Source organism: Saimiri boliviensis, chromosome 13 (genome assembly GCF_048565385.1).
Source record: "Saimiri boliviensis isolate mSaiBol1 chromosome 13, mSaiBol1.pri, whole genome shotgun sequence".
NCBI classification, from domain to species: domain Eukaryota; kingdom Metazoa; phylum Chordata; class Mammalia; order Primates; family Cebidae; genus Saimiri; species Saimiri boliviensis.
The window spans coordinates 101,606,243-101,633,100 of record NC_133461.1 but is presented as its reverse complement, the minus strand read 5'-3'; the positions used below and the strand labels follow the sequence as shown (position 1 = coordinate 101,633,100).

General features: G+C 41.3%; 1 protein-coding gene across 2 annotated transcripts; it reads right to left on the bottom strand.

Annotated features, from left to right (window-relative positions):
• Positions 1–644: 644 nt before the first annotated feature.
• BNIP3L (BCL2 interacting protein 3 like) lies at positions 645–26,489 on the bottom strand. 2 transcript variants are annotated; one of them, XM_039461028.2, is made up of 6 exons: positions 26,328–26,489; positions 17,286–17,469; positions 13,108–13,180; positions 6,286–6,389; positions 6,013–6,162; positions 645–3,407 (listed from the first exon to the last, which is right to left on the bottom strand). In XM_039461028.2, the coding sequence occupies exons 1-6, from the start codon at positions 26,422–26,424 to the stop codon at positions 3,359–3,361; spliced, it is 657 nt and encodes a 218-aa protein (XP_039316962.1). In that variant the 5' UTR covers positions 26,425–26,489; the 3' UTR covers positions 645–3,358. The 2 variants fall into 2 exon arrangements, with proteins under 2 accessions (XP_039316962.1, XP_039316963.1); XM_039461029.2 differs by lacking the exon at positions 26,328–26,489 and adding an exon at positions 18,527–20,653.
• Between the last annotated feature and the right edge of the window lie 369 nt (positions 26,490–26,858).

Sequence of the window (26,858 nt, the reverse complement as noted above, 5' to 3'; positions counted from 1 at the left end):
CTTTCTCATTCCTATCCTGGGCCACCCTTACCAAGCCCACCCTTATCAAACCCAGGGTGACAGCCCAGGGCATGACCTAGCTCCTCGCCTAGAGAACTGATTGATCTTCTCCAGTACTCTCTCCTCACCAGATGGCCTGTCTAAAATGTACATCTTAAATCACCTCCATTTAAAAGAAGTAAACCCCCAAAGGTATCCCACTGACTACATGATAAAGTGCGACCCCTGGAAGGGCACACACATTTCAATTAGGTTCAGTACTAACCTACATTTTCAGTCTTCTACGTATCCATCCTGTTCTCCAGGCACGTGGAACGTTCAGTTTCTTCTGGATCCACTTTCACAGGTGTCCCCACCACCATTCCCATCAGGGCACACTCCGCGTCCCTCCTGCACTTCCTGAGCACTCACCCTCCTACCACTACCTGGAGGCAATGCTCTGAAGGCTACAGTCCTGAGGCATTCACGAATGCTCACAAACGAGGTGACCTTCCCCACAGGAACACCGTTCACACCCCGAGTACTGTGAGGAACTCCACTGCTGGGGGACCAGATGACTGGAAGGCTGCGTGCAGGCAGGGAGGCCCCATCGCCCGAAACTCCCAGGCAACACGTCTGACAGAAAAATGATATACTGACAGAAGAAGTTTTGTGAGAGCTTTAATGGCACAAAATGTTTATAGCTACAAGTTATACAGGTATTGTAAACTGTATATAACGATACAAAGTGCTAACTAAATAGATGAAGAATGCATAATCACTTTGGCTCAGTTAATTCCGATAATTTCCACAACGAGTTCATGTAAAAACTCATCCGACTGGCTAAGTTTTCAATTCTCATTTTTAGAACAGTAAGTATTTTTACTGCAATCACGGGAACTTGTTGCACTTTTCAATGTGCAAGTCTGTGCAGTTTTGCTCTTGATTCTATTTACAAAATAGCTTAAGCCAGTTTTCATCAAACGTATGAAAAATGAAGCCTGCCTTTTGTTCCCAAATTGTAAACAGGTGTAAAGCTTTTTAAACATAAATCTCACAATTTCAACTGCTAACTGCTGAATTCTCCTTTCTAATCCACAATGTCTTCATTCAACACAAATCTGAGTAGGAGTAAAAGTAAGTCTTCATCCTATGTGTTAGGGCTATAGAAACATACTACATGCTCTCATAATAAATGCTACCGTGATGATGTATTCATGTTTTAAGTAATATTCCGTAATTTCGCTGCTAATTTAAGAAAAAGGGCACACTATGTTTAACGTAGAAAGAAATCATAAATATACCCAGGTTCAATGGCACTACTGACAGAATTGCTACTGAACTTGGAAAGAGCACAACACACTTGCTGTAAGAAGTCACTTTCATGTAAAGTACAATTTTTCTTTTCCCTCCTGTAATACCAATTCTAATACAAACTGCATACTGTAGCAGTTTAGCTGTTCAGTGCTCCTAACTTTCTGGCCTTTCCAATTTTATTCAGGCTTTTCAAAAATCAGTGAGCCATCAGATTTACTTTCTTCCCAGAGAAATTGAAATATGAACACTTGAAATAAATAGGTTATAGAAGGCAAATCAAGTGTGACCCGGTTTATGAGTAAGACAGAAACATGGTCTAATAAAAAGATGTCCAAAATTATTTAGACATCAAATGCTAGAAAGAAAAAAGAAAATTACTTGGAAAACTATTTAGGATATATTATCTTTCTTAAAGATAGCCAGCTATGTTCTTGAAAAAAGATAAAAATTTTCTTGTTTAATCTGTATGTTATTTTCCACTATAACACATCAATTTTACAAACCTTGATGTGAGAGAGAAGAGTTAGATAGTTCCTGCAAACTGGCAAACCTGGCTGTTATAGTGTTTTTATTCAAGTTGACCTGATGCACTTTACAGATTGCTAGTTTTAAAATTAACAATGGTTCTCTAAATAGTCAATAGCAACGTCTCTATCATAAACAGGAATATCTATATATAAAACATGTGGTATCCTTCAGAGTCATGCTAGATGTTCTGAAATCCAAGAACATCTACTTGAGATAACTGATCATCCTGATGCTTTCTAACAATTTGGTCCTAAAGCTTCACATTTTAGAAACAAACGAACAAGCATATCATCGAAGGAATCTGCTGAGTGTTCTGAACTTGAAGTTTACCATAACTGAGAAGACGGCTACATGAGAAAATGACCAGTGCCTGCAGTCGCAGGAATCACCTTGGGAAGACTGTACAGTAAACATTAATCAGTGAGAGATCAGAAGGAAACAAATGGCATCTTTTCAGAATGCTGTCAACTGTTCCCACAACCCAAGTCTGCTTTTCCAAGTTGCACAAGTGCTTGGAATAACTCTGAAACAATTCTCTTCAGAGCTTAAAGGCTTCAGAGTATAGGTGATGCTTCCTAAAACAAGAAGCCTGTATTAACATCAAGAATTGGAACTCATTCCAAAGCCTCTTAGAGAGAGGAAAAAAATAAAGAAATAAAAAATTTTTTAAAAATTTAAAGAAAGTCACGAAAAATTCACATGCAGCTAATTAACATAAAAAATACCAAACACACACACAGAAATCTCAAAAAGCAATTTCATATATTTCTAGGCCTGAGACGTTCCTTATCAGAAAGATGCTACACCATAGAAAAGACAGCATTACAACATACTAGTATGAAAATCTGCTGATGTATTTTAGTTCTTACTCTATTTCATACCTATCATTTATACAGCTTGCCTCCTACAAATTAAAAGGCGCTATTAGGAGGCTTAGACAAAAAAGTGGCTCCAAAGCTGGTTTAAAATAATTTTTTATTGCCCAGGATGTTTTTTTCCTTGTGTCTTGCTTTTGTTTGTTTGTTTTCTTTTTAAGAACTATCAACTCAATCTTAGGGAAACTTGTCTTTGTCTTGAGGGAAAAAACCAACTAGAAAATAAAGCTTCTTTGACATCATTTGCTAACCTGATCTCAGTTTAAGAGAGAAATGGTAGTTATGTCGAAAGAGTAAAATTTATACCATGAATGATACAGGTCTAGTCTGGTGGTACTAATTAGAGATAATAGCATTGTTGACAAAATTATAATCTGCTGGTGGCATTTGCGGAAAAGAAGCCCTTGCAAATTTCTAAACAACAGTAAACTCTGTTAAGAAATTCTAAAATGTCCTACAGGCCAAAAAGGGTGTAAGGTTAGTAAAATGCCTCAACAGAGTTTGAATAAAATACTGGATTTGAGAGTTACTGGAATTGGATATGTAAAAACAGGGTGGTAGGCTGGGTCATGCTTACAATGGTCTCAAGTTCAAATAAGCTACTGTGACAATACACCACTTCACAGGTCACACGCATTTCCAGGGGCTTTTCCTTTCCCTCAGTAGGTGCTGGCAGAGGGTGTGCTCAGTCGCTTTCCAATATAGATGCTGAAAGGAAGCAGAGGCATCATGTTTCACCTGTTTCAACAGTTCTGCACCAGCTTGTCCACAGGCTAAACTCTAAACTCTTCAGTCTTTGTAAAAGGCTCTAAAGGTTTATGGACACCGCTCCCCAAACACCATGAAATCACCACTGACTTTCTTAAACCAATCACAAGCCCAGTCAAACTGGTTTTAGATGATTACTCATTAAATTGGGGCTGGAAAGTCAAGGGGTAGTGATTAGACAAAGTAAAGCCCGGGAGAAGAGATGCCTCCACAGAGTAAAGAAAGCAGCCTACCTCCTTAGAGATGTTCCTCTTTGGTAGACAGAAGGTTCTACTGACATTTCAGATATAAAACTATACTAATATGTGAAATTATTTTGGTGCTCTACGTAGGACCAAAAAAAAAAAACAAAAACCAAAAACCTTAAAAGCTACCAGTGCTTTAAAGACAGCTCTTACTAGTAACTCGTAAGGATCAGGGGCCTTGTGATACTTTTTTATGCCAAGCTAGTATTTGGCCCCTTCAACAGCAAAACTAGAAAGGAACTTAAGGAAAATATGTAACTAGCTCCACCTCCAGTGCAATTAAAGCAACCAACTTTTTAAAACCTCTTTTTACATTCATCTATAGAAATAGCTATACTTAAAGCAAGACAGACAATCTGAAGATGACTGAAAGAGAGAGGGCAAGGTACAGAAACCAACCACCTATGGGCAATGAACTGCTGTAGAGGCAGCAACGTACGAAACTCCTACTCCTGCCCCAAATTAACCCCCATGCAAAGGTCACACATTGCTCCCTTCTGCACAAACCCCTTCTAGGTCGCTGTTTGTGTTTACTGTCCTTGCCCTCACAAAAGCAGATCAAACACCCGAGAGAGGCAAAAAGGGTGTATGGAAAGCTGTATGTGCATTTCTGAGGTCATGACTGAGAATCTCTCTCCAATAGAGAGATTTTCTCTCCAATTCCTTGAAGGGAAGAAAAAGGATGGCCCACCTTCTGCATACCTTACACGGAAAATGACCCATTGGGCATGCTTAGAGCCTAACATATGTCTTGAAAAAAATCACAAATCCCAGCACTTTGGGAGGCCAATGCAGGCAGATCACCTGAGGTTGGGAGTTCAAGACCAGCCTGACCACCATGGAGAAACTCCGTCTCTACTAAAAATACAAAATTAGCCAGGTGTGGTGGCGCATGCCTGTAATCCCAGCTACTCAGGAGGCTGAGGCAGGGGAATCACTTGAACCTGGGAAGTGGAGGTTGTGATGAGCTGAGATCACGCCACTGCACTCCAGCCTGGGTAACAAGAGCAAAACTCCAGCTCAAAAAAAAAAAAAAAAAAAAAAAATAACAGCTACTGTTTAATCTCTAAAATCTTTTAGAAGTAATTCCTCAATTGTTTAAATCAAGGAAAAAAAGCAGTTTATTTAAAACATGTGGCTGAAAAACTTATGAATTACAGGTAAACATGAGGTTGATTTTAGCAAAATGAAAATACTACAAAGTTTAAAGAGGAAAAAAATAGCGCCAATCAACCTACTAGTTTCATTAAAAAACAATTCAATGTAATCATGTATTTTCCCAAATGAAAAAAAGTACTTTATCAACCACAAAATTTATATGCTAAAGATTAGTTTACTTCATAAATTACTCAAAATTAAATATTAAACAACAAAACTCAAGCTGGGCACAGTGGCTCAAGCCTGTAATCCCAGCACTTTGGGAGGCCGAGGCGGGTGGATCATGAGGTCAAGAGATCGAGACCATCCTGGTCAACATGGTGAAACCCCGTCTCTACTAAAAATACAAAAAATTAGCTGGGCGTGGTGGCGCGTGCCTGTAATCCCAGCTACTCAGGAGGCTGAGGCAGGAGAATTGCCTGAACCCAGGAGGCGGAGGTTGCGGTGAGCCGAGATCGCGCCATTGCACTCCAGCCTGGGTAACAAGAGTGAAACTCTGTCTCAAAAAAAAAAAAAAAACAAAACAAAACAAAACTCAAAAAGAAAAATCAATCACAAAAGAGTTCACTTAAAAATGATCACCTAGGGGATTAATATTACCACCACCTTTTTATTCCCCCCCGCAAGACACAGAGTCTTGCTCTGTCACATACACTGGAGTGCAGTGGCATGATCTTGGCTCACTGCAACTTCTGCCTCCTGGGTTGAAGCAATTCTCCTGCCTCAATCACCCAAGTAACTGGGATTATAGGCATGCACCACCATGCTCATTTAATTTTTGTATTTTTAGTAAAGATGAGGTTTCACCATGTTGGCCAGGCTGGTCTCAAACTCCTGACCTCAGGTGATCCACCTGCCTTGGCCTCTCAAAGCGCTAGGATTATAGGCGCGAGCCACTGCACCCAGCCAAACATCTTATTTTTTAAATAAGCAAAAAAAAAAAAAAACCCTACTGTTATTAAAAATGCTTATTTGTAGAACCACTGTGTACCCACTTTAATCATTCTTAAGTTCATCTTATTTGCACTAAAACAAGGAAAGTAAAGCAATAAAAACTGCTTTCGCATACGTTTCTTTTATCTGAAAATAAAATATGAGGATAAAGTGAATGAAAAAAACTTCAGGAATTTACCAGTACTTACCCTAGCCCCAAAGCCAAAACATGAGAAAGGAAGAGAGATGGAATGAACACCTTCAGAAATTCTGCGGAGAAGATACCCCCTTTCTTCATGGCTCCACTTTTCCTCATGCTTAGAGACACAGAACGTTTAGGGTGTCTGAAGTGGAACTCCCTGACAAAGAAATTCAGAGGCAGATGTCACTTGCTGAACATATCGTAGGGGTTACCAGGCCCACCGCCTGTAAGCATGTGCAAATCCGCTGTGTCCACTGACAAGAAATATGTGTGAACTCACTTGGGTGGAATGTTTTCGGGTCTACTGGACCAGTCTGACACCCAGTCTGCACTTTTCTTCAAAGCCTCAACTTCCTTCTCTCCTTCTAAAACTTCTTCTTCAGACTGTAAAGAATAATTCAAACTTAAAAAAAAAAAAAAAAAAGGAAGACCAATTCCTCCTAATACAAAGACAAATCTAGACAGAAAATATACTAAACTCGTAAGGTTGTGCATCAGCAATTTTAGCTAAGCAACATGCTGTTTTTCTAAATAATGATGAAAAATAATCTAAGATCAGAGTCTGTAATATCTTTAGAACAACCTGAGTGAGCTTTGCTATTGTGATATCTAAGCACAGAGTAGGAACTGGAAAAGACTGCATTTTGGGATGTAATGCTAAGGGAAGTATAAAAAACCTCCATAAAAGAGTTAAATCTGGGTGATACTTACATGGAGTTCCATTGTATTATTCTCTTTTACATGCAATTAAAGTTTTCATAAGTAGGCAGGGCAGGGTGGCTCACACCTGTAATCCCAGCACTTTGGGAGGTTGAGGTGGGCAGATCACTTGAGGTGAGGAGATGGAGACCAGCCTGGCCAACATGGTGAAACCTCATCTTTACTAAAAACATACAAAAATTAGCCGTGTTTAATCCCATCTACTTGGGAGGCTAAGGCAGAAGAATCATTTGAACTTTTGGGGTGGAGGCTGCAGTGAGCTGAGATCCAACCACTACACTCCAGCCTGGGTGACAGACTCCGTCTCAGAAAAACAAAATTTCTTAATTTAAAAAAATAAAAGGAAATATACTTAAAAGGATATGCTAAAAATAAAGTGATGAGAAGTAAAACAAAAATAAGTGAGAGACGTGATGAGGAAACAAACAATAGTATTTACTGAGCACTTAAAGCGACAAATATTATTCCAAGTGTGTTACATACATTAACCTGTTTTATTTTCCGAAGACAGGGTCTCCTCTGTCACCCAGGCCAGAGTACAATCATAGCTCACTGCAACCTCGAACTCCTGGGCTCAATTAATCCTCCCATTCAGCCTCCCAAATAACTGGGACTACAGGTGTGTCACCACAACCAGCTAATTTTCATATTTTTTAAAGAGACAGTGTTTCACTGTGTTGCCCAGCCTGGTCTTGAACTCCTAGGTCTAAGGCATCTTCCCTGCCTTAGGCTCTCAAAATGCTGGGATTACAGGTATGAGACACTGCGCCCAGCCACATGCATTAACTTTTACCTTGTAACAACAACCCTGCAAAAACAGGAATTACTAAAAATCCCATTTAATAGATGAGGAGACTGAGACATAGAGTAAATAATTGCCTAAGGTTTCACACCCAATACATGGCAGGGGCAGTATTCAAACCCCAAAACACGTGTTGAGAGGCCCTGCTGTTAAGCACGAGGTTTTACTCTCTGGGAGGAAATTGTATTTTTAGGACAAATTGCTATACAAACATTTTCCAAGGTTTTAAAACCAAGTTAGACAAGTTTTTTGGAATAATCTATAATAAGTCAAGTCAGAATTTAACATTTGTCATATCAAATAAAATGAAAAATGTGATTTTTAAAAATTGCTAATGATAACCTAAAGTTTTAGGCCAAGAACAATTAAAATTTCCAAATGCCCCCCTTTTAAAAGAACCAAAGGGAAGAAAAAAATCATAAAAATGATACTGTATTATTTATTCAGGTTTTTTTTGAGACAGAGTCTCAGGCTGGAGTGCAGCGGCGTGATCTCGGCTCACTTCACCCTCTGCCTCCTGGGTTCAAGCGATTCTCCTCCCTCAGCTTCCAGAGTAGCTGGGATTACAGGCGCCCACCACCACACCTGGCCAAATTTTATATTTTTAGTAGAAACGGGGTTTCACCATGTTGACCAGGCTGGTCTCAAACTCCTGACCTCAAGTAATCCACACACCTCAGCTTCCCGAAGTGCTGGGATTACAGGTATGAGCCATGGTACCTGGCCATATTCCGTTTTAGGAAATGTCATGCTATGACCCCAAACCCAAGGGTCTCAAACGAAACATGCTGACGTTTTATTTTGTTTGACTAGGATTCACTCTTTGACCAGAGGTGTCACTCTGTCAGTAAGCAGCTAAGAAATGCAGAGTCTGGCATATTCACATCACTCTTTTTTGACAGGTCTAGTTCTTTGTGAAATAGCTACCCTAAGACAGGAGCTTCAGAGAGGGCAAAGTAAAACCCCTGTGTGTGTCTGCTGCTCTTGTTAGTACCATTCTTATCTAGTTCTGCTGAACTTGGCAAATTCCACAGAATGACACAATGTAGCATTTAGGATTAAGCTCTTTCCACTGGCTACTGAGATTACTCAGAATCATGAGTTGGCTCTTTGGAGTAGCACTGAAATCATCCCAAATCAAAAACAATCAATTGTTAAACTTTCCTTGCAGCTCGGTTGGTGGGCACACAGTATCTGACTACACTCAATACACTGCAGGTCGCTTCTGTTTAGCTTCCTGCTTTGGCCTAGCAGGTCTCTCTGTGAGGCTGCTTAAAGATTTAACAAGTTAGTATTTCGTAATTTCTGACAGAATGAAAACGCAGCAAGATTTTACGCTCTAGTTTTTTTTTTCAAGAGGATAGAATTTTCTCAGCGGAGTGAAGCAGTTATCTTTGGACAAGTGTTTTAAAAAGAAAACAAAACAAGAAAGAACTCCAGATAAGTTTCTCAACTTATCCTAACACTTTGAGAGTGGTAAGCTTTCCTCATTTACTACTGCTCTGTGCTTCCATTTATTAATCTTAAAATCGCCACTTTCAGGTTTTAAACTGCCTTCCAATTCCTGGAAGTCCAGAATACGGTAAAAATGCTCTTAATCTAATTATATAAGCTTTGGGCTTTTAAAATCAATAATCCTCTCTCTATACCTACATCTATTCAAAGAAGATTCTGGCTGGGCACGGTGGCTCACACCTGTAATCCCAGCAATTTGGGAGGCCAAGGTGTGTGGATCACTTGAGGTCGGGAGCTGAGACCAGGCTGGCCAACATGGCAAAACCCCATCTCTACTAAAAATACAAAAATTAGCCAGGTGTTTTGGTGCACACCTGTAATCCTACCTACTTGGCAACTGAGGCAGGAGAACTGCTTGAACCTGGGAGGCAGAGGTTGCAGTGAGCCACAATCATGCCACTGCCCTTCAGCCTGGTGACAGAGTGAGACTCTGTCTCAAAAACAAAAAACAAAAAAACAAAAACAAAGACGATTCTGATCATTCTAGCCTATTATCTCACATGGAGTTATTTTCTAATCATTTAAGTTCTCCTTCTCTGGTCCACCTCAAGGTCACTTTGTTCTCTAAATATGGATAGTTAAACTGTATACCATGACTTATGAACAGATATATATCACAGTTTTACAAAAGAGGAAAAGGAGGACATTTTCAGTCTGGATCATTTTTCAATAACACCCAGCATTGTGCTGGCATTTTTGGTCCCAGAAACACAATGCAGAGTATCTTCAAGAAATAATCTATATTGTTTCTCAGAGTTTTGGCTAAGCTAAGATCAAGTGAAGAAACAATCTAGAGTCTATTTTCTGATACAGAACTGAGACTCTTGAGGATGATCATCCCAAAAGTCTCATGATCTTTTTCTAAGTGCACACTACCTTAGGCTTCCCATACCATGACTCAGCAGACATTTTTCAGTTCATCCTCATGGCTTTGTGCACTCTCCTGTAATCAATTGAATTTATTTACTTTCTTTAGTAGAAAGAACAAGGGCCACAGACTCAGACCTGCTTTCAGTCCTGGCTCTAACACTGAATTGCTTTGTGATCTTAGATAAGTCATTAGTACAAAGCCTCACTTTTTCCATTTGTCCATGGGGATAATATCACTGCTTTCACTAGATTTAGAACATTAAAAGAGAGCTGGAAGTAGTAACTCATGCCTTTAATTCCAACACTTTGGGAGGCCGACGTACGAGGATCATTTGAGGCCAGGAGTTTGAGACTGGCCTGGTTAAGATATCGAGACTCTTGTCTATACAAAAAAATTTAAAAATTAACTGGGCATGGTAACGTGTGCCTGTTGTCCCAGCTACTAGGGAGGCTGAGGCAGAAGGACTGCTTGAGCTGGGAATCAGAGTCTGCAGTGAGCTATGACTGCACCACTGCACTCCATTCTGGGTGACAAGGCAAGACCCTGAGATCCTGTCTCAAATGAAAAGAAAGAGAGAGAGAGAGAGAGAGAGAGAGAGAGAGAGAGAGAGAGAGAAACATTTTAAAAAAGAAATCAAGCACCTAAAACATATCTAGTTATTGTTAGTGACTTTGCTTCCTCATCCTGGAAAAGCTTGAAAAGGCCATATATTCCTTATAAACATATATAAAAACATTCAATAAGATCAAGCACAATAACAGTCATTTGTTAACTGCCTTTTTAAGTTTCCTAACCATAAACTTCTTTCTTCTAATTCATGAAGAAAATCTATTTTCCTAAATCCTAAAGTAATTAATTTTTAAATTACTCTTTCTTCCATTTTAAAAAGGCAATGTAAAAGGCTTTTTGAAAGTTTAAACTATACCTACTGACAGCTCCCTTATTAAGTCTTACTCAACTGTTATAATGTCTCTCATAGGAGTGAGACTGCCTTTCCAAATTCTTCCCTTTGTTGAAAGAGAACTGACTGAATCTAATTGTCAACATAAAGTACCTCCTCTTGATGACAGCCCATGTTCTTTCAGGAATATGTTCCTGTGAAGGGATCAACACTGGCAAACCTACCAAAGGCCAAAAACCTGACATTTTCTTTCCTGAATTTCAATAATTCTTTGGAATTCTAGGGTAGATGCATTCAGCTCTAGAATTCCGTGTAAATATTCAGCCAAGCCTACTTGTACATCTGCAACTCCATGAGCCAGGAAAGCATTTGCCAAAGTGCTCCACAGGGTTCCTAAGTTCTTAAGGGAAAAATGTATGCCGAGAGGAAGAAGAAAGTCTAAGGTCAGATAAGCTTCGTAAATACTTGGTTTAATTAAACCCATTTCTTTTTTTCTTTTCTTTTTTTCTTCGAAACAGAAGGTCTTGCTATGTTGCCCAGGCTGGACTCAAAACTCCCGGGGCTCAAGGGATCCTCCCACCTCCACCTCCCAAGCAGCTGAGACTACAGGCAAGTGCCACCATGCCCAGCTTAAACTGTAACAATTTCTTTACTGCAGGAACGGTCAGAAGTACTCATGTGACTACTAGGGTGAGAGTGTGGGGAACCTGGGGCTGCATTCCTTTCCATTTATTTGACTTCAGGACTGTCCTATGGAACTTCCCTTTGAAAAAACATTCTTGAAAACACATTTTGGAAAATGCTAATCTAAACTTTAAGGTTTCTGTGTAAAAGGTGATATATGGACTGAAGAAATCCTCCTCAGGAAAGACCACAGCAAAGAATTTGATTTCTCTCTTGGATTCCTTGAAACACTTTCTGCCAAGGAGACTTTATATCCTTTCTTCTACATCAGCTAGAGCTTACTGCACGTGGCCAAATTGAGAGGCAGAAGCCAGCAACTCAAATGCTCCTATCAGATCATCTTACTACACGACAGCCTGCTATTGTGAGCTTCTCTGTAAGTATACAGCTCATCATAAAATAAATTTGTGTGAATCCATACATTTTCAGTATTTCAGAGAAAAGCAAAAACAGAGCATAGTCAGTATGAAGAATTCTGTGGCCTTCAGAAACAATACTGGATGGACCTAAGATACACAGAGTATTTCTAGTGCCAAGGGACACGGACACAGCACCGTGAGAACCCCACAGAACGAGGTTTCTGTTGCAACTCATTTGAAGATTCATTATTTTTCAAGCAACTGAAATAGAGAAGAAAAAGACAATGGTTCTGGTCCTCACTTTTAGGTAATCTTACCTACCAATAAAGTTAAAGGCTGGCTATGAGTATTCTAAATCATTAGCAACAATTACATACTTTCCATATTTTAAGTTTCATAATACAAACATTTGTAAGATTGTAATACTATATCCATCTATGTTCCGAACAATGTCAACTCCTAGTAAACTATATTTATCTTTGGGGAATCCTGCATAATTTAGATAAATTTTATGTCTGCCTCTGGAAATTTATCTCAAAAGTCACTGCTTTGGTTTCAGGCACACAAAAAAAGTCTTCACACCTAGTTGTAACACAACCTTCATTTTCATTTATTCTGTGGTCTTAAAGCCTCTGTCTCAGTTTTTTCTATTTAGAAACTCAAGAAACTAGCCTGTAGGTCAGGTATGGTGGCTCGTGCCTATAATCCCAGCACTTCGGGTGGCCAAGGCTGCTGGATCACAAGGTGAGGAGTTTGAGACTAGCCTGAACAATATGGTAAAACCCCGTCTCTACTAAAAATACAAACATTAGCTGGGCACGGTGGTGCGCACCTGTAGTTCCAGCTACTCAGGAGGTTGAGGCGGAAGAATCGCTTGAACCCAGGAGGTAGAGGCTGCAGTGAGCCGAGATCACACCACTGCACTCCAGCCTGGGTGACAGAGCAAGATTCCATCTCAATTAAAAAAAAGAAAAAAAGAAAAAAAAAAAGAAACTAGCATGGCATATTGGCATGCTTCATTATGGACAAGAATTTTCCAATTCTTTTAGAATGACAGGGTCCAAAATCCTTAGTTGTAAAGGAGTGTGGCAAGAACTATATAATCCTAAATAAATTCCAAAATCAGAAATTCAGTAACAGCTTCAAACTATTCCTAAAAGTCTTCTTTTTCTTTAATATATTTTAGCAAAACACACTTAGAGAATGTGCATCTTTCTTGTTCACTGTAAATCAGAATCCCCCCCACATACCTGAGAGCTATGGTCCCTGCTGGTGTGCATTTCCACGTCAAACATGATCTGCCCATCTTCTTGTGGCGAAGGGCTAGAAGAGAAAAAATTTAGCTATTACGTTTAATTCTCATTTTGTCAAGTGACTTAGTCTCTACCAGAAATAAGAAAATTAAAAATTATAGCAGTATGGCTTCGAAAAAGCAAATCAGAAAATTTGCCATAACGCCATACAAGAAAATTTTATGTAATATTAAAGGACCAAACGAAATTGAGCATTCTTACACCCAGAATGTTCTGCCTTTTTTCAGTAGTAATGAATTCCTTCAAAATGAAAAATGTGCAAAGGAAATACTACCTATAGACACAAACTGTCACATTTTCTTATATCTACTCTTTGGTCCATTAAAGGTAAAATAATCTTCAAATTCGGGAACTTTAGAGTTCCTTTTCTCAAAGTTCTCTTATTAAATAATTCACCATCCATAGTTTTCACAGTGCATAAGGTAGTTCTCAAAGATGTTTACAGAGGGTCTTTGAGGTTAGAGCTCCTTTTGTAATACTAGTAGGATTTGTTTGCCTTTTTCATTCTCATTCTCCCATGAGTGTCTAATGGAATTTTCCGAAGGCTACATGATGTGTGATAGTACAACAGTTAGAACGCAGAAGCGGATGAGAGCCAGCTGTTTCCTAATAGGCTTGGTATCAGAGACTTGTAAACGTGTAAAACAATGCCACTATTCTTATTAACTTGGGCGGACTTACAGAAGATAGTTATTTTCACTAAAAAAACTTATGTTAGAATGTATTAATTTTGAATATGTACTTTCTCAGTTTTAGTTTCTAATATACTAAATATCAAAATATATAAACCCACAAGCGAGTCCTTTGGGGTCCCTAATTATTTTTAAGAATGTAAAAGTGTATAAAGACCAACAACTTTGATAACCACTATTTTACTTATTTCAGAAATATCTGCTTTGAGATATTTGATAGTGAATTATATAAGCTTATATATGAATATAAAATCTTTCTGACTGTAGAGAATATATTTTTAGAACTATAAAAATTTATAGGTAAGTTTTTACACAAAAACCGCATAATCACAAACTGTACTTGATATAAGAGACGAACAGAATGTGCTAACTAAGTTCTTAGGTTTATCAATGATTCCTTGTGTAACACTGAAAGTCACTGAATCCCTCACTACATACACATACCGTCCCCCAAAAATTTAAAATAGAAATAAAAAATATTTGGGGCTTAACTTGCTGAAAGGAATAGATATTAACTATTGAAGTTACCAAGAGTATGTATGTTTACAATGTTAATTAACGTACAGAGATGCTGGTGAGACTGACTCAGAAATAAGTAAGATCATCAGAAATTTATCAGACAAATTAGGCCTAGGAGTTTTTTAGACTGGTATAATTGACATAGGGGATTCTTAAATAGGGACAAGAAAAGGGAAAAGCTGGTTCTATATCAAACATCATATATGTTTCGGAAATTTCTGTCTTGAACTAGCACAAGAGTCAACCAGAACTGGGCACTTCTACTGGCCTCAGTTGACTATCTTTGTGATCCTAACACCGTTAGCTTCACAGCTACACATTAAGTTAAGGGTCAGCCTTACACAGCCTTGACCAGGTCAAGGCAGGCAGGGTGACAAAGTCAAGAATCCTATGGAAGCATTACTCGACTTCTGTATGCTTCTTCATGCTGGCACCAACCTTTTCACTAAAGTGTTTATTCCTCCTAAAATAATTTGGAATGCATTAGAGCTTCACCCATGGCACATACTAGAATCGGCTGGGGAGCTTTTAAAATATTGTTATGTCTCTACCCTGCCCTGTCAACCAAAATGAGAAATTCTTGAGATGCAGTCCATGTGCTGGCACTTTTAAAAGCTCCCTGGGTGAATCTAGGATGCCGTTGAGGCGAAAACACCTGCAACAGGGTGGAACGCAAAGCAGAACACACTGGGTTCCCAGCTAACAACACCTGCAGCAGTACAAATACTTCTATGGAATAATTTTTCAGTTAAAAAGACTCATAAATCAGCTCTAGGACTGATATCCAACAACCCTAAAACTTTCCCCCCAACAAGAAACACTTCCCAATGACTTCAAATACAGAGACTCATGGCAATTCAAATGACATGATTTTTGACGACACTCTTCAATGGTAAAGCGTGTTAGTCAGACATCCCAGAAGAGTACTGTTGCACACTCGAGTTCTAGGCATTCTCTGAAAGATGACCGTGAATCTAGGGCCTGGAGATAAATAAGATGAGGGGTAGGTAAGTGTTCAAAAGCACTTGCCATGCCTCCTTTCACATGCTTTCGCAACCTACACACGATCATGGGAGCGTGACGCATATTTAGTCACATGTGTAACTGCACTATAAATGAAACAGGATGAACAGACAGGTAAGCAGGTGACTTTTCTTTGCTCAATGACACCACCATGTGAACAACAGGCTAATGGACACTGTGGTATCAATGATCAAGGCCCATGCACTGGAATGTAGAGTGAAAGCCTTGCTGACAGGCCATAACAAGCAGAAAACTTCAGAAACCCATCAGCAAGTTCCATAATATAAACATAAATCTTCATTCGGAAAGACAGACTAATGCTCTAGCTACTGGAATCAAGGGCAAGCTGTTCAGAAGAGAGCCATCTGCTGTGTTCTGCTTATGACAAGAGCCATCCCAGGCTCTAAGAAGCACAGGGACAAGTCAGGGATGACATGGGGGTGGCGGGGGTGCATAGTGTGCCACAGAGCCAAAAAACCAGTCCCCCAGCTGCCTTGGCAACATTAGTGGATCATAAGCCACTCAGGAAGTTGGAATATAATTTAACTCATTTCTCCTTTTCACTTCTTCTGGTAAGTAATAATATGTGCAATATACACAATTTTTACCAAATACACAAATGTTAAGAAGAAAAATACCCATACTGCATCCCTAAAGATAATCACTGTTTACGTTCCTCAACGTTTCCTTAATCTGCTTCCTGTGTGTTTGCTAAATGGTTAACATCAGTTAACAACTACCCAGAAGGTCATCCGGTGCCCCAAAATGCTAACAGTGTAGCTGTTACTGAAACAAGAATTTTGTAAATGTCATTGAACATTCAGCCCTTCTGAAAAGCTTACACTAAAACATAATAACCTGGTTTCATTCCACACATATATCTCACTGTAATCTTACTCTTTCACCATAAGCAGTCTTTAATCCACGGAATTAGTTTCCTCGGGTCAAATACAGAAAAATGGTCTGAAACAAAACATCTCTGAGAAAGGAGAAGGGGCTTCAAAACTACCTTTATAGACCTTGGTTGGCGCTTCCAACTGTGCAAATATTGCTATAATGTGAATCAACCTGTCCTATGAGTCAAACATTTACTTGGTGTCTACTACGTGCCAGCACCATTACTGTGAAGCTAATAAAGATGAAACATGGCCCCTGCCCTTTGAAGCTTCAAGATCTAGAAGGGAAGACAGATATATACAGAGGTAACTAATTCAAGGCAGTCTGTGATCTGTAAAAGAGGGACTCAAAGGAAAATGGGAGAAAGTCAGATTAATTCTATGAATTAGTATTGATGCCACTGAGTTTTAAACTGATAAACTGCTAAAAATACTGTAATCTGATTAAGAAAAGTGACAATCTGGAGAAAAACCGTGGGCACTGGAACACCTGTCAATTAGCTGTCTGATATAAACACAACATATGTAACTGTGGAATATATATTACACTGCAATATATCAGGAGGCATTTTTGCTAAGTGAAGATTTTTTTTTTTTTTTTTTGAGACGGAGTTTCGCTCTTGTTACCCAGGCTGGAGTGCAATGGCGCGATCTCGGCTCACCGCAACCTCCGCCTCCTGGGTTCAGGCAATTCTCCTGCCTCAGTCTCCTGAGTAGCTCGGATTACAGGCATGTGCCACCATGCCCAGCTACTTTTTTGTATTTTTAGTAGAGACAGAGTTTCACCATGCTGACCAGGACGGTCTCGATCTCTTGATCTCGTGATCTGCCCGCCTCGGCCTCCCAAAGTGCTGGGATTACAGGCTTGAGCCACCGTGCTCGGCCTCGCCAAGTGAAGATTTAAGCAAATAAATTTTTCCTAGCGATAATGAGCCCTGTAACCCACCTGTGTCCTGAATTCCACCAAAACATGGATCTCACTTACCTGTCACAGTGAGAACTGCCTCTTGAACTACTCTGTCCTGATTCATGCTGTGCATCCAAAAGAATCTTCTCCATGTCTCCATTGTGAATGGAGGATGAGGAAGGTACGTGTTCTAGCCCCCCATTTTTCCCATTGCCATTATCATTGCCATTGCTGCTATTCATGGGGAGCTCCACCCAGGAACCTGTTGGACAAGTCAGATAAGTTAACCACAGCAGAACTGAAATCTGTCACGTAAACACCGATGTGAATATGGTGAATCCAGATAAGAATTCTGACTCTCCTCAAACGAAATGCAAAAGCATTCTGAAGAAAATAAAGAGTAATAAAAGTGTAAACATCTATTTAGTTCTGTTCCTGAAATAGCTCATGCCATCAGCTGAGAAGAAACTGAAACTCTAAAACATCTTGGAAAATGTGTTTTTCGGCCAATTTTCTCTTTTGTTAAACCTTACTTCATAATAACACTTTACTGAAAACTGTGAGGTTGCTTTTCAAAAAAAATAGCTACTTTTTTACTAGACAGGCTACTTACCTTTAACTTTTTTTTTTTTTTTTTTTTTTTTTGAGATGGAGTTTCGCTCTTGTTACCCAGGCTGGAGTGCAATGGCGCGATCTCGGCTCACCACAACCTCCGCCTCCTGAGTTCAGGCAATTCTCCTGCCTCAGCCTCCTGAGTAGCTGGGATTATAGGCACGCGCCACCATGCCCAGCTAATTTTTTGTATTTTTAGTAGAGACGGGGTTTCACCGTGTTGACCAGGATGGTCTCGATCTCTTGACCTCGTGATCTACCCGCCTCGGCCTCCCAAAGTGCTGGGATTACAGGCTTGAGCCACCGCGCCCGGCCACCTTTAACATTTCAGTTGGTGTATACATACACACACAGAGACACTTTCTTCATAGTCTACCTAAGCTACTCAGCTTTATCTGATTCATAAATGAAACAATAAGTATTATCAATTAGAAATTTCAGAAAAGGTCATCTAAGTAAATTAGCAACTATATCCTCCTTAGTGCAAACAACGGAGAAACTCCTAGAGAGGGAACTTAAATCCAGTAGCAAGAATTTCAATTTGTGCACAAATCAGGAGCATAAAATTAACGCAGCTGGTTAACAAAACCAGGTGATAATGCTAAAAATTCAGAGAAAAGCTTTAGCTCTATCTCACTGATTGGTTTCTTCATTTCCTTTATATCTGTGCTTTCTAGTCGTTCTCCTTTTTTATACACTAAACATACCTTGTGAACTTGTCTTTTTTTCTCTTCTCTCCCACGAGTTCCTACTTTCTAGAGTTTTCATTAAGCCCTGTTGATTTGGGGGCAGAAACAACTGCATATTAGCTACAGGCAAACACTAATGTTTTCTTGGGCAAAAAGTTGAAGGGGTGGAGCCACAGAAAAAGGGGAAGTGGCACTGGTAATTCTGCATAGGTCTTGAAAATATTGGCCCAATAAGTCTGCTAAAAGTATTAAGGCGTTTTAATTTTAACAAGAGGTGAGGCCAGGTACAGTGGCTCACACAGGTAATCCCAGCACTCTGGAAGGCTAAGGCACCAGGATTGCTTGAGTGCGGGAGTTTTACACCTGCCTTGACAACATGACAAGACCCTGTCTCTACAAAAGAACAGTAAGAAAATAAGTAAAAGAATTGAAATAATTGTTAACCGTAGCCATAACCAACTTCACAGCAAAGAGAGACAGTGGTATACTTTGTTAATAATTTCCTTTTTTTTTTTTTTGAGATGGAGTCTGGCTCTGCAGCCCAGGCTAGAGTGCAGTGGTGCGATCTTGGCTCACTGCAATCTCTTCCTTCTGAGTCTTGGTTCAAGCGATTCTCCTTTCCTCAGCCTCCCCAGTAGCTGGGATTACAGGCATGCACCACGACGTCCAGCTCATTTTTGTATTTTTAGTAGAGATGGGCTTTCACCATGTTGACCAGGCTAATTTTGAACTCCTGACCTCGTGATCTGCTCACCTTGGCCTCCCAAAGTGCTGGGATTACAGGTGTGAGCCACCCGTCCCAGTCTCCATTTCTTACGATAAATTTTGTTTTAGAAAATGTAACCAAGCAGCTTGGTGGGGCCATCCCTCTAAACTCCCAGCAGAAGCATTAGAGAGTTCCAGGAATAAACAAGGAGTTCTGTCAGTAAGATGAAGGAATCATCAAAACTGGCTCAAATTCTAAAATGCACTCTAAATGTGGCGATGGCTATACCAGATCCAGAGTGAAATCAACATCACCCTTGTAAGAAGGAAAGCTCTCAGGTAGACATGGCTGGGAATCTGAACCCATCGCTTCTTGTCTACCTGTGTGACCTCAGCTTCAGCCTCCTCATTTGTAAAACAGAGATATTAATAACACAGGGTTGCTGTGAGGATTTAGTAGTATCAAGTGCTGGTAAATGGAAGACATCAGTTATACAGTAGAATTTACATTTATACTTAGAACCCTTTGCTTTCCATCTGAGGCAGCCCCAGCGGCTACCAACATCCCATAATCACCACCGATTCCTTAGGACTCTGCTGCCAAACGACACAGTTCTACAACATCTCCGTGGCCTCATTCTATACACACATAAAATGGACACAGACCAGAGAGAACTCAAAATGGATTAGCAATTAAAACTAGCAAAGCTAAGAGAGACCTAACACTGAAGATAATTGAACTCACTCGAGTGCCTCTGGAGTGTATAAGAAATATGCCAAAAGCATCCCTAAATTTAGAGCTCTGCAAAATATTTCAACTGGAGAGAAAGGGGGTGGGGGAGAGAATATGCATATGAAAAACAGGTTTTTTTCTGACTCCTACTGCTTCTAGGATTTTCAAACTTATTTTTAAACCAATGGGAGCAGTTCTTCTTGTGTAGAAGCCCAATGCACACAATAAAACAAACCAAAATGCAGAGCTGCTCTGACAGAGGCAGATCTAAGGTACCAGGAGTTCCAGATGGGTCTCTGTGGAAGCCAGTCTTCCCTAAAATACAATAAATACTCATTTGAAGTAGATGATCAAAGAGAAAAAAGGGTGTAACAAAAAATACCAGGTTTTCTGGTCCTTACTTGTTTTTCTTTTCCTTTTTTTTGAGACAGTCTTGCATTGTTACCCAGGCTGAAAGTACAGTGGCACAATCACAGCTCACCACAGCCTGACTCCTGGGCCCAAGCAAGCCTCCCACCTCTGTCTCCCAAGAAGCTGGGACTATAGGGCACATGCAACCATGCCCCGCTAACTTATTTATTTATTTTTTTGGTAGAAATGGGGTCTTCCTACATTGCCCAGGTCAGTCTCAAACTCCTGGACTTCAGCAATCCTCCCACCTCAGCCTCCCAAAGGGCTGGGGTTATAGGTATGAGCCACTGCTCCCAGCCTGGTTTTTACTTTTATGAAGGACTTTCAAATCAATGTCTGGATTCTATTTTCTTCATTAAAAATGCATAAGCCAGGCCGGGCGCGGTGGCACAAGCCTGTAATCCCAGCACTTTGGGAGGCCGAGGCGGGTGGATCACAAGGTCAAGAGATTGAGACCATCCTGGTCAACATGGTAAAACCCCGTCTCTACTAAAAATACAAAAAATTAGCTAGGCATGCTGGCGCACGCCTGTAATCCCAGCTACTCAGGAGGCTGAGGCAGGAGAATTGCTTGAACCCAGGAGGTAGAGGTTGCAGTGAGCCAAAATCGCGCCGTTGCACTCCAGCCTGGGTAACAACAACGAAACTCCGTCTCAAAAAAAAAAAAAAAAAAAGCATAAGCCATCATAATCTAAAATATACTTTAGAAACCTGAACAGAGACACATACCTAGAAAAGCTCAGTAAAAGTGATCTCTGCTGTGGCCTCCACACCCTGTGGCATAACTGACAGCATTTCTACTTAAGGCACCATTTGTACTTGCCATATGCTGGTCTACTGTGGTCAGGGGTAGAAACTGAAGCCAGGCTCACACTCTCAGTCACAGCTGTCAACCCTGCACAGGGTACTTACAGCCTCAGTTTTCCCATCTATATAACAGATAACTGTATCTACCTCAAAGACTTTGTCAGGAGGATTAAATGACTAAAGCACGTAGAACAATAAGAAAGCTCCCTAAGAAAGTTTCAGCTACTATAATTATATCCTGTATCATATAAAAACCATTCCCTACTGCAAAAACGCGTTCTTAGAAAATGTAAACAATCAGTACATAAGATTTACAATCACCAATTCTCCTGACCTCCCATTCCTACACCCAAAAGAGTCACTTTTGAGTTTCACATGGAGATTTTCAGAGTTTTTTTTTTTTTTTTCAATGAAATATAGGTCTGTTTTCGCTTTTGTTTTTATAAAGAAATGAAAGTGTACCATACACACATACTTACATAATCTGTAAGTCGTTTTTCAGATGTCTTCCCTATCAATACACACTGACATTAATTCTTCTGAACAACTGCACTGCATCTCATCTTTTAGAAGGATATATCGTACTTTCACCATTATCTAAATGGCAATGGTTAACCACTACTGAGATGATTGTTTCTAATACTTTGTTATTACAAGCAGTGCTTCAGTGAACGTTCTGGAGAATAATTTGACAATAGGTATTAAGAGCCTTAAAAGGGTAATTTCCTTTCACTCAGTAATTTTCTTTCAAAAATATCATCTATGGAAATACAGAGTGCTGCAGAGAAAGTTATACACATGGGCATTAATTAAGAGGCTACATATTAATCTTTTGAGTAACACATAAAAGAGCAAATCTGTCTTCCTCAACAGATGAACAACATGTCTTTTTCCCATCACCTGATTCGTTCCTGATTTACAAACTCAGAATTTCTTAGCGTTCTAACTCTACCAACTCTCACAAAGTCCGGTTTTACTTGGAAAGGAAGCAGTGCTAGATAAGAAGTTTGTGCTGTCCAAGCAATACAAAGTAGAAAACCACAGAGTGAATTCTCTTCCTAACAATCAAGCTTGAAAACTAAAAGCTGGAAGCTTCTCTATGATTTAGACTACAAACTAAGTAAGAGCTGTTCCTTATGCCAATTTGTACAAACTATGCAACGACATGCGATACTTTCTGGTTTGGGTTTTTGGGAATGACTAAGAGACTCAGAGAAACCTCTGTGAGTACTTCTCCATTCTCTAATGTAACAGATTGTGAAGGGTGGTTTAATCATTGTGATTACATTCATTAATGTATGTTGCATCATCTTTACAGTTTTATAATCACTTGCTCATTCTCTTGCAATGAGGGGAAGAGAGGAGCTTTGGGACATGGGGAGGGAAAATGAAGAGTATTTCTCCTCAATTTCCCCCCTAACTTTTCAAGTCCCACATGGAACTCTTTTCATATTTCATTATATTTACATTCTTTCCTCAAAGCCTTTCATTCATTATTGAAAGGAATCCAGACCAGGCCAATCTGAGGCTGAAATCCAGACCAGGCCAACAAGAGTCACTGACATTCTTCTTAAAAAAAAAAAAAAAAGTTGTCTTTTTGTACACACAAGTTATATAGCTATTCAAAACATTATTATGAGGCAGTGACACTTCATGAAGGCCTTAAGAGCACTCTTGAAACAGGAAAGCAAGTACATTATGGTTAAAGATTTATTTAAAAAAAGAAAAAAAGAGTTTGTGACCAGCCTGGGCAACAAAGCAAAACTCAATCTCTACAAAAAATAAGTTAGCCAGTGACCAGCCTGGCCAACAAAGTGAAACTCCATCTCTACAAGAAATAAAATAATGAGCCGGGTGTGGGGGTGTGCACCTGTACTCCTAGCTACTTGGGAGGCGGAGGCAAAAGGATCACTCGAGCCCAGGTGGTGGAAGCTGCAATCAGCTATGACTGCATCACTGCACTCCAGCCTGGGTGACAGAGCAAGACTCTATCTCAAAAATAAAAACAAAAGTAAATAAAAACAAGGAAAGAAAAAAAGGCTATATGTCTCAACAAGAATTATACTACTACTATGATTTTCCTTACTCATTGAATCTTATTCAAATATTCTTAAGGAAGTTAATAGTTAATAACTTTTTTTTTTTTTAACAGTTAGGAATTCTTAACAATAAAACAAACTGGACAACATCCTTTTGACTTGGCAAGAGTTTGGGTATCTGCCCTGTAATTTGTAATGAAAGTGAACAGTCTCTTCACAGCGGTAAACTTAAAAAAAAAAAAAAAAATCACAGAAATACTTCACTATTCAAATATTTCAATAATTTGCTATTGGAACTCTGCTTTGACCCCTGAACCAAAGATAAAATCCCAAACCCAAGATAATCTGTACATTTCATCTGTTTTTCAGTTGTGCAACTTTACCCAACAAAGCACTTCAACTTATCAGCAATTTGGACAGTACTAGATGCCTAAGTTGTTTTGCCCAGTACCCAAAAATCACTTCAAGGAATCAATGAGGCTTCTTGTTTTGTTCAGTCCAGTGTTGTGTAATGAGCTAAAAAAACCAACAGAGTTAAGAGGCAAGAGGGGAGTAATTAAATACGGCATTATCTAAAAGCTTTTCAGGAAGCTCACCCTATCCCACATAAAATACTATCTAGCAGATTTCCCAAAGCAACATTTTGATATCCCATGCAGCCTGAGTGTAATTCCGCCTCTGGAAGACCCGACGTCAACCAAGCAGGAACAAACTGGTCAAAGACATCAAACTCGTCATAGGTCTGTAAGACACCAAGACAAACAACGACATATGGCTCAGCCCTTTTTTTTTTTTCTTTTTTTCTTTGAGACAGAGTCTTGCTCTGTTACCAGGGCTGGAGTGCAGTGCCACAATCTCAGCTCACTGCAACCTCTGTCTCCCGGGTTCATACGATTCTCCTGCCTCAGCCTCCATGTAGCTGGGATTACAGGCACCTGCCACTATGCCAGGCTAATTTTTATATTTTCAGTAGAGAAGCGATTGGTCTCTCACCTTGTTGGCAGGCTGGTCTCGAACTCCTAACCTCAAGTGAACCACCCAACTCGGCCTACCAAAGTGCTAGGATGACAGGTGTGAGCCACCATGCCTTGCCTGGCTTAGCCCTTTGTGTTGTTGTTAAAGGGGTCAAAGGAAGATGAAAATCCCTTTGCGTTCAGTGAAATCATGTACACCAAGTATCTTCACTCATAAGAAAATTACACAATTAAACAGAATACTACCCAGAGACAAGGTGGGTCACCTTTGTGCATCAGGTAGAATAACACACTGACAAAATAAGACGCATACACCAGCAGGACCACTGAAAAGAAGCCTGGTTCTGGACCACTGAAAGGAAGTCCTGAAAAGAGGCCCCGCGCATTGGCTCACACCTGTAATCCCCGCACTTCAGGAAGCCCAGGCGGGCGCATCACGTGAGGTCAGGAGTTTGAGACCAACCTGGCCAAAATGGCAAAATTTTGTCTCTACTAAAAATACAAAAATTAGCCGGGTGGGTGGCGGGCATCTGTAGTCCCAGCTAGCTGGGAGGCTGAGGCAGGAGAATCCCCGAACCCAGGAGGCGGAGGTTGCAGTGAGCTGAGAAAATGCAGCTATACTCCAGCGTAGGTGACAGAGCCAGACTCCAACTCAAAAAAAAAAAAAAAAAAAAAAAAGGGGCACTGGACAGGCTGAATATCAGCACCTCTGCTTTGCTTCCAGCTGGTTGTGAACTTGGACAAGGCCCCTTAATCAAGACCTGTTTCTCTACTGGTAAACAACAGAAGGCAACTAGCTAGATCTGAAGTTTCTTCCCATTCTAAAATCCAAGAGAGTATGCTAAACACGGGCAAATAAAATTGCCTATGAACGTGATACAAATAATGTTTAAAGACGAATACATTCATCCTAATTTGCTGCGGGAAATAATATAACCATTTTACATTCTGGAATATAGGACACTTAAAGGTCTTGGGAATTAACCCATCAAAACCTGGAGCAGCAGCATCCATCTTCAAACATCCAAATTCCATCCCTACCTGGTGAGGGCTGCAACTGTCTTCCCTGGAATAATAATCTTCAGGCCACAGTGGAAGCACCTCCCTCTTACGAAAGATGCTGCACGACCTTTAAGCATCCAAGTGGTTTTGAAAAGACATAGTCTGGCCACATGCTCACCGCCCCCACTACCTCTTTCCCAAGAGATGAATTACAGAAACGTTAAGCAAGAACCCTTCCAAGAAGGCTCCTGGCTCTCACAACGCCTGAGAAAAATCTGAGGACCACACGTCTGAGCAGCAGAAATGTTAAGAAAAGCCCCTGGCCTGGGTAGTCCATCAGCCCTGCCTGTTGACTTTCAACTGCCAGACTGCGTTTTTCATTCCGTTTCTTTAAATGCATGGCCCCAGACTCCCTGACGTGTGCAGTCCTGGGTGGTTCAGGAGGCTGCTCTCAGGTTTACTGGGCACACAACCCCATCGCTTAAAAAAAAAAATTACTTGGGCAACTTCGAGAAATCTAAAAAAAAAAAAAAAAAAAAAAAGAAGAAAGAAAGAAAAAGAAAAAGCAAGGCACAGCCTCTCACCCCACACGTGACTGAAGCCACCCCTAGACCAGCAAACGAATTTTCCTGACGAACATGTGGCAACAAAGGAATGCTCGCTGGGGGCTCCCGCGGCCGCCAGATGCTGCCCGCTCGCGGGCCCCGCACACCTGATCCTTGACACGTCCCGCGGCCGCAGCCCGCCCCACCCGGCTCCTGCGCGTCCATCCCCCGGCGTTCCAGCCGCACGTCCCATCCCGGCCCACGTCCCCTCCGCGGCCCGCTCCTCCCACCCGGCCTCCTCGTCCCCCAGGCCCGCGCCCGCCCCCGCCCCGACCCCCCCCACACCGGGGAGGCCCCGGCCAATCCTGGACCGCGAACCCAAAAGGCCTCGGGCCCAAGACCCCAGAGGGCACCGGAGAGGCCCGGAGGAAGGCAGACGCCCCTTCTCCTGACAGGTGACGGGAGCTGTCAGTCACCCGGACATCCTAGGTCTGGGCCAATGGGCTGCCTTCTCCTCCCGCCTCCCGTGCCGCGCCGGCGGCGGCGGCTGGGGCGGCTCCTCCTCCCCCATCCCCTTCACCGAGCCCTCGGTCCCACACTCACTGTTGAGGCCAGCCGGCGGGGGCAGAGACTGGTCACTTTCCTCGCAGTTGTTGTTGTTGTTGTGCAGGGGCGGCGGCGGCTCGACTAGGTGGGACATTGTCAGGCGGCTGGCAGGGCTGCGGCAGCTGCAGGACTGTCTCCGGCTCTCAGGCAGCAACACAAGCCGAGTCCCCCGCCCCCTTTTCTGCGCCTGCGCCGTCCCTCCCCTCCCCTTGTCGTCAGGGCCCGCCCACGCCACGTGATGACAACACAACAAGCGACCGGGCGGGGCAAGGGCGTTCCCCGGCGGGCCCCGGAAGTGGAGACGCGCGCCTTAGGCTGACGCGCGCGCCGGGCACGAACTCTTGCGTGTGACTTGGAATGACCGGATGGGATGAGTGATGGTGCGGGTGGCCCTGGGAGAGAGGATGAGGAGAAGCGGAATGAGGAAGGGCGCTGATGTGTTAGCGCGCGAGCCTCCTGTCACGCGGGCTCCGCACTGCTTCAGCCAGCTCTGCGCGTGCATCTGTGTTCTACCTCTTAGGACTCACT